This window comes from Musca vetustissima, unplaced genomic scaffold, assembly GCF_032173495.1.
Source record: "Musca vetustissima isolate MV318-11 ecotype Yass unplaced genomic scaffold, APGP_CSIRO_Mvet_v1 utg146207, whole genome shotgun sequence".
In the NCBI taxonomy this organism is placed as follows: domain Eukaryota; kingdom Metazoa; phylum Arthropoda; class Insecta; order Diptera; family Muscidae; genus Musca; species Musca vetustissima.
Window position 1 is genome coordinate 43,317 of NW_026873929.1, and position 9,083 is coordinate 52,399.

The 9,083-nt window shown below is 37.3% G+C and overlaps 1 protein-coding gene across 1 annotated transcript; it reads left to right on the forward strand.

Moving 5' to 3' along the window:
- The first annotated feature begins 5,465 nt into the window (after positions 1-5,465).
- On the forward strand, positions 5,466-8,618 carry LOC133329057 (uncharacterized). The gene has a single exon (XM_061537558.1). The coding sequence runs from the start codon at positions 5,466-5,468 to the stop codon at positions 8,616-8,618; it is 3,153 nt and encodes a 1,050-aa protein (XP_061393542.1).
- The last annotated feature ends 465 nt before the right edge of the window (positions 8,619-9,083 follow it).

Genomic DNA, 9,083 nt, shown 5'->3' on the forward strand with positions numbered 1-9,083 from the left:
CTCGATGTCACACCTGCAGTAATGCACTTCGCCATATTATAGCCAATAAATAACACAATAATAGATTAGACAATATGTCACAATTAGAAATATAGTGGTTGATGTTGTTAATGTTAACAATGTTTAGTTGTTGCTAAAATATGTGTTTTACTTAAAGTCGCGGGACGCAAATTACGAATAGGTGTGAGCGAATCGCAGTAAGTTGAACATTTGTGTCCATTACGAGGGTTACAAAAGTGCATCGATTAACTTAAATCTATGTGAAAAACTGACTTAAAGAAATGTTAACCTATTTCCTCGGTAAACGTGATCACATAGCGAATGTCCGGCTTGAAAAACGTAGGACGGACAAGTGTGAGTGAAACGCTACATTTAAAATGTTACTAAACTGGTTCTAAAAATATTAAAACTGTATTACACCAGAACGGTTGGAAGTAGAACTTTAAAATTTGGTATACAGCTTTGTCCACGGTAAGCAAATCAGAATGTGTGAACAAATTTTGGAAATTAGTACTAAAGGTACTAAATATTATACTACGATGGAACAGGTAGGAATAGATATCTGAAATTTGGTATGTAACTTAAGTTAATACAAATAGAATGATGGGCAAACATAGTTTCTGGAAATTAGTACTAAAATGTACTAAAAAGTTATAAATATTATATTACAATATAACCGATAGAAATATACATGCGAATCTTCGCATATAGATTTACAAATATAATACTATACCTATATATTTTTTAAATGTGGTGATAAAAAGTACTAAATAATAAAATACAATGGAGCTGGTAGAAATAGAAATCTGAAATTTGGTATGTAGCTTACTCTATTAGAAATATAATGCATGCTTAATTCTTTGAAATTAGTACTAAAATACTGTAATACAATGGAAACGCGGTACGCAGATTTAGCTATTACAAATTCCATTTTAGTACTAGTTCTTGAAATTGGTACAAAATATGAAATTATAATGGACAATTTACAGATTGAAATCTGAAAATTAGTATGTAGTTTAACTATTACAAATAGAGCGATATGCATACATATCAACGCTAACTATCTAATAAAGATATTAATGGGATATAGTTATTGCGTTAAAATAATAGTCCTTGTGTGTAGTTAAAGAAGGCGGTATGAAATAATGAAGTAAGTCTCTAAAAAAATGAAATAAGTCCCTAATTTTTTATACACAAAACAAAAACAACTATATATGGGGACTTATTTCCAGGTCACCGGCGCCATTTGTAGGTGGTAAAACGGCTGCCATCGAGTGTACCTTTGTGTAAGAAATGCGTTTTTTAATATTTCTTAATTAAAACTTTTGATATTTTTATAGGGATACTATTTCCAACTACTGCGTACTATAATTATACACGGTAGTCTCATGCAGTCATATGTTCCTAATTTTTTCATATTTGCTTTTGACATCATTCAGTTTTCAAATTTTAAATGAAAAAACCTTAATTTAGGAAATTTTGACCTTATATATATACTTTGAAGTTCACTCCTAAAACCTATATGCAGTGGTGGTCATGTAATTAGCACACACATGAAGGGAAACATGTTCTGATTAACCCTCGATTCGTTTCGAAAATTTTTAAATAATTTTTTATTCTAAACGCTTATGTGTATTGCACTCTACCGATTAAGTGTGAAAATAGAAAACTTTTGAAAGGGACACCTAATTAGCACACCTTGGAATTGTTAATTTAGCAACGTTACCTATTATTCGACTGGGCGTACAAATATATTCAACTTCCCCACTATGGTATAATCTTGTGTACGGCCGTATTACCCAAATACGTCGAATCCATATCTTCAAGCGAATAGTACAAACCGCAAAACATAATTGAAAATGCGTTAAATTAATCCAAATTTTTTAAGTTTCCATTCGAATCCTATTTAGGATAGTTGCATTAAATCTGTGAACAGATAACTGTTCTATCTATGATTATCGAAAAAAATTCTAGAGACTTGAGAATATGATTTAGATATTGATTCATTCACAAATCATAAACTTCTTCTTACCATTGCACTATAGGTAATTTGCCCTGTTTTAGAGGCAAAAATTAACAACAATAATGAATGGACCCCAGGGTTGGAAAATGAAAAATGTGAAAAGGTACCAAAAGAGTACTTTTTTTAATAAAAGAGTATTTTCAGTTTCATAAAGATCGATTTTAAAGATATCATCACTTAGTCTATCTTTCTGATGGTAACAATGTGAGAATTCTTGCTTCTTTCGATTGCATTTGAATATGTATGCTATTGGATAATTTTAATTTCACTACCTCTTTCTCGAAAGTCAATATACCCCAAACTAGCATGAATTTCAGTTCCAAAGTGCTCTTGAAATTATTGAAGTAATCACAACGACTATGAATGTCATCAATTTGTCTACCTCAGGAGATAGCACAGAGTACGCCAAATTAAGTATCTGACAAACATATCCGGTTAAAAAATATTGGAACTGATAAATTAATTTAATGTTTGTAATTTTAATCATAACTGAACGGTTATCAGTCGTAAACCCATTAATTTTTTTTTTACGAATATTGCAATCACATCAATATCCATATCTGCAATACTTTTGCCGGTCAAATCCATAACAAATTCTAATCTAAAAAAAATTATATATATAATGGTTTAATGGAGGTTTGGAATGGTGCTGAAATGGTCACGGGTGTACTACGGTACTTTTTTGGGTAAAAAGGTACTGAAAAAAGTATTGTATTGAATTTTCCATCCCTGATGGTCCCCAGTCTCCCCTACTCAGTAGGTTTTATTTCAGAGAGTAAGCCGTGTTTATTCTCTTCTCGATAATACAGAGAAAAGTAAACAGACAAAATCCAGAAAGATGCTGGAAATGCTGGAAAAGATGCTGGAAAAGAAATCGAATTGTGCTGGAGAAATCTTACTGGAAGATATTTATTTTTACCTACAGCTGTGTTGATGCGGCACCTTATAAAATCTGCATTGAGCTAGCACAAATATGAGCTAAGCTGAAATTGTCTGAGTGATCGTTTGCAACGTTAGCCATTGACGGCAATGTTTAACCCGTGTTTTTGTCGAATATATTCGACATTTAAAATTACTCTCTTACTAGCACAAATATGAGCTAAGCTGAAATTGTCTGAGTGATCGTTTGCAACGTTAGCCATTGACGGCAATGTTTAACCCGTGTTTTTGTCGAATATATTCGACATTTAAAATTACTCTCTCCTTTGCAATTTTTCGGTTATCCTATGTACCGTTACAATTAATGTCTTTGTTTTTGCTGAAAGACAGACAAAACTGTCCGAGGGTTAAAATAAGATTTGTTTTTTTTTCTAAACTCTGTGCCTTCATATGATTTGAAGTACAAAATTTTATTCCGACAAAATTTTTTTTTGACACTGAAAGGGTTAATAGCTTTTGCTTTGTGGGGCTTATACTAACGTCACCAGATGCTAATTTTTAAACTATGTGGTGCTATTCTGCAACGGTTTTACGAAAAAATTAGCGACGATAATCGATAACAGCAAATTTTCATTTTCTTATAATTTCGTCTATTAACGAAAACATTCGGAAAGTTGGTGACTAAAGCAAAGTAGTCGCTGGTGCTGAATCTAGCACCAAATATACTAAATTGGCAACACTTCCCGCAATATGATTTTGATCGTAATACGCAGATAGTATATATATATATATGACTGTTTGGAATCTGTCCACTGGTCCTTGTCAAAATCACCGGCGGGAATACAGCTATACTTAAAAATTGTAGGGCAGTAGGGGGAGGGGGCACATCTGAACAGCGCTCTTAAAATCTCGGTTTAACATTTTTCCGACCCGCAACCAATTTTTGTATGCGTCAATCATGTTATTTATCAGCGTAAACCATTTTGGCTAGCTTTTTCAGTTGTCTTTTGAGGAAAGTTCATACAAAGAATTTTAGTTTATGGCATGTGATGTGTACAATACCGCGGTAGAAATTCTAATTCAGTTGGCGGTGTTTTTATAAAACAGCCTCCCGTTCCTTTATTTGTTTGCTCTAAAACACTTGATAGTTGCCACAGTAATAGAATATGTTTTTTTTAAATAACACACTTCTATCTGTACATAACAATGCTTGGCATGGTGACCATATCGCGCATTGTTACATTTGCACCGTTGCTAGACACATTTCTTTACGTGTATGAGAGGATACTTTCCATGCGTGAAAAGAGAGCAAAAGCTTTCCTCGAAAGGAATACTTTCGCGACAAGCTATTCGACAGAGATACTTGGTTTCAGTTATTGAACGAAACTCTTTAGTGGCGTACGTGTCTTCGCTGAATAACGGATTGCTGAGTACTCACACAAAAGACACCACCAAAACGCTTAAATAGAGAGTAAATCTGAAATTTCGACCCCCCTTTGCCGAAACACAATCATCCCCTTTAGTGTTTTTCTCCTTTAGTGTGTGAAAGCCGTAACAAAATAGCTTCAATAATATGTAGATATGATGAAATGAGTTCTGTTGTCGATTTGCAGAAGTTCGTTCGCGTGTTATTAAATTTTAAGAAAGTATTAAAATATAAACAATCTTCAATACAGGCGGCATGCTGCAGAGACTGCGTTCACTATGAAGTTGTCTATGAACTGGAAAAATTATAAACAAAATAGTGTAGTTCCATGGATATGGAAAATCTGAAATACATACTCCAAAACGCAAACAAAGCTACTTCGGCCTGCTGCAACAAGGCCCATCAAAACGTCCCTGCTCGTTTCCACCCCCGTGGAAGTTGTTAACATTTCAAACATAACAGTATTTATCTGAGAACGTGTGTATGTGTGTGTGTATGTGAGTTGAACAAAAATATTATATACGAAACGGACACACATATTACGGATTATAAGGACATTCGGATTTAAACTAGTCACATTTGGAGCAAAACTATCTAAATTCTTCATTACATAAACGTCAGGTCTGGGTTGAGGAGCAAGGCATTCAATCTAGGCAAATATTGGAATTTTCGACAACATACAATACATGTCCCGTTCCTGGAAATATTGATTCGAATACGTCACGCCAAAAATGATTCTGCACACAGTTGTTTTTTACCAGCACCAATATTTGGTAAATTAAAAATATCGTTTCCACGGCAAATCGAGGAATGAACATAAGGTAAGTACTTGTAAAGATGTGTGTAATTTATTAACATCATCAAATTTTAGGACGGTTAACCAAAGCGTGGGATCATTGACAACCACATCAATCAAGCGGGCCACATCACTTTTGAAACTAAATTTGGTATAAAAAACAAGGACCTGGTAACTTTTAGTTAGTGTAATGATTCTAAACTACAGACTGCTGATCAACGCGAAGCTACGTCGACTGGAGGAGGTTGCCCGATACAAGCTAAGGAATATTTTCGTTAAAATACCTATGTGTGCTAAATTGTGGGACAAAGTGTCAGTGCCAATGTTAAATTTCAAGCAACATGCAATCGGGTCAGGAGCAAACTGTAATAAGTAAAGACGTCGGGGACACAAAATTAAGGTGTGACGAAGATTTGTCGGACAACGTGGTTAACGGCATTTCTACAATTTCCGCACATAGCGATGAAGACACACTCGAAGAAGCTCCGAAGCAAATCCAAGATGACGGAGACAACATCATTACAATCACAACAACGAGTATAAATAATTACGCCAAAAATCCACAGCTACACACGGAGCTGACGACAGCTCCCATTCAAAATAAAAGTGCCAATCGGAATAGTGGTGTTCTCCACTTTTTTAATCAGAGGGTATCTCCAAACACTGTAAACGGACTAAGCACCACACAGTTGTACAGATCGCCTAGAAATTGGAAATTTTCCAACGTGGTGTCGTTCCAAAATAACATTACAACTCTACGCCACCGAAAAGGGCGACGACTGCACGGGCTTCAAACTCCGCTACATCCTCTACAATTATTCGGATGGTTAGTTTTAGGGCTGTTCGGTTTAGCGGCTTATGGAATATTAGTACCTTCGTTTAATACGACAATTCAGGGACCTTTATATGGTCTCATCACTGGACTGTACATTGTTCACATTGCATCGCATCTAGCGGCATTACTCATTGACCCCGCCGACCGGGAACTGCTTCGCTTGCATCGAAACGACCGAATTGTACCAGAGTTTGATAGATCCAAACACGCCCATGTTATTGAGAACGGCCGATGTCATCTGTGCAACATTCGAACCTCCTCAAATCGTACCAAGCACTGTTCAGTTTGTAACAAGTGCATTGGTAAATTTGACCACCACTGTAAGTGGTTGAATCACTGCATTGGCTCCCGAAATTATGTAGCCTTCCTGATGTGTGTTGTTAGTGCGGTGTGTGCTGCTCTTGTGATAGTGGTGGCGGTAGTGGCTCAAATTGCCTTCTACTACTGGCGTCCCGAATGGCTGAGTTTATGGTATGAAGGTGCAGATATAACCAGCAAAATTGATGCTGAATCATTAAACCAGAAATTTTCCGGCTTTGGCGAAAACAACACAAAAGATGGTATTAATTATATGTTTGAGAACAGTCTAATTGGCGATGATCTCGTACTTAATCAGTCAATTGCTATCTCCATACTTCAGAACGTGACCTCTGCTGGTGCTGACATTGCTTTGGACACCTTGAACCCGGAGAACACAACTTTGCTGTATACTACTAATGGAACACAGGGAACAGATACACTACCGAACAGTAGCAACAACACTTTTGCACACAACTCATCTTCGTCGATGTCTTTCGCTGGCATAGCGGTAAATCAGCAAATTTTTCTGATTTTGCTCGGCTGTTTGGGTTTGTTGGCAGCTATTACAGCAGGTCTGTTGCTTCATCTTTGTTTTTTCCATATTTACATATCTTTCTTGGGGCTGACAACTTACGAGTACATTCGTAATCATAAGCTAGCCCAAGAAGCCAAAAACAAACAAGCGACCGGTGCCGGGGGTAGGGAATCCCAAGAGAATAACACTATAAAACTTCCTTCCGCAATAAATAGGCGAAGGAAATGCGGAAAATTTTATATGTGTTCTGCTCTGCTTCATCCGAACAACGTATCAGCGTACGTTAACAACAAACAGAATATTACACGTTCACTAGACGAAAGTACATACTTTAGTATACACTGCTGTGCCAATTCCAGGGAATATCATCAGACTGCATTAGATACCTACTACATGTGCTCCCTGTTAGAGGAGAACCATATAAAACCTCCAGTTAACGTTGCCCACATTTCCGGGCTAGACGATGACTTGCATGCCCTGCCATCTACAGATCGAGACGGCGTGGAGCAGACCTTTCACTGCTGCTCTTCTTTTAAGGCGTCCTCTTCCCAGCGGAGAGTAAGTGCTGCGACATCTAAAGCTACACTGATAACTAACTTGGATAATATTACTGCTGTAAATGACAGAAGGAGATATATTCAATACACCGAACAATGTACCTTCTGTACATTCCACTTAAGAAGTCCGATCATCTGCAAAAAAGGCGCCAAGGTGACATCTAGCAAAAACCTATGCTTGAATTTTCTGCGAAGTGATCAATCAACTCGGCAATCATCGGCAAAATGCCAGACATCTTCGTCCGGTTCGCAGAAAAGATGCTGCATGCAAACTATATCGAAGCACCAGCGATGGCGGAGAAAATGGAACTGCTGCTCAGCTGTACCTGACAGCCCAGACATCCCAAACGATATAACGGCTGAGTTAACTACGAGATACAACCATGAGATTGACACAAATCTAGAGGAAAAGAAGACTCCAACGTACATTTCTAGCCAAAAGCCGAGAGATTTTGAACATAAATCTCAAAATCAAATGCACAGAACGTGGCCGGTGGCCCGGTTTCGTCGCGTTATGCGAGCAATAAACCGTTACCGACGTCCACAATGCAGGCAATCGAATACAAACGATAATCTTGAGCCACATTTGAAACAGAACAAAGTGAGACCAATTCCTTTGCGTATGGAGGCTAACAGTACAAGTCTCTCCGATTCAGACTGTAGCTCTCCACATCCAGCGTCAACCGCTTCGTTGTCGTCAACCAATTCCAGCAACCACAACGACTACAAATATATTCCAGCATCAGAATCGGTTGGGGCCACGTATAAGACTTCGTTATTGCCTACGTCGGTTATTCGAGATGATACCTCGATGACTTATAGTATGAATCCAGCGGGTGTAATTCTTCCTCCAGCATTGCCCCCGCCAACCAGACGAAAAATACCCATTAATGCCGATCTAGATGAGTTAGTAGATACCCTAACATTTGCTTCTTATGGTACATCTAATAATGCAATCTCATCGTCCTACGCACCCGTCCAGCGATTGCCCACTACGAACGGAATGTTCCGACGGCCGAGACGAAAACATTTCCTTCTTACGAGGTCACCCACACTTTCACCTATACACGAATCTGGTTTGTCGAATCCTACATCGCCCCAACCCTGCCGTCATGTTTTAGCAACCTGCTCAGTTGCGTCCACAGCGGTGGCTAATAACATCTGCGGCCCTCTAATCGCTACATCGCCGATTAACTTAACCAGCAGTAACACACCATCAACAACACCTAGCAGCGCCGAAAACACTACACCGACTCAAAACGAATAGTTTCCTGCCTCACAACAGCTAGTCTACACCTAACCAAACCGAGATGATGACATCCTCGTACTATTCTGAACTGTGTAGTTCCACACCGTCCAAACGTTGCGAATAAAAAATATGTATTGTACATTCAAAGACATAAATAAATAGGGATAGTAGATAAGTTTCTTGTTGGAATATGTATTCCAAACAGTTGAATATGTAATGTTTGTACATATACACGTATTTGGAAAAAAAAAAATAAAATTCATATTTACTTCTATTGACTAAGATTGATGAAAATTCACTTCCTTTAATTATAATATTTCAGAATATTGGATTATATTTGAAAGAGATTTAATAATAAATATAATGATTTTAAGCCACATATATGTTTGGAGGAACTCCGTTAATGGATGTTATAGTTCAACATTACACATTGTAATTTTTTAACATAATTTTTCCATGCTTTGCTCACACTATGCTGCAAAC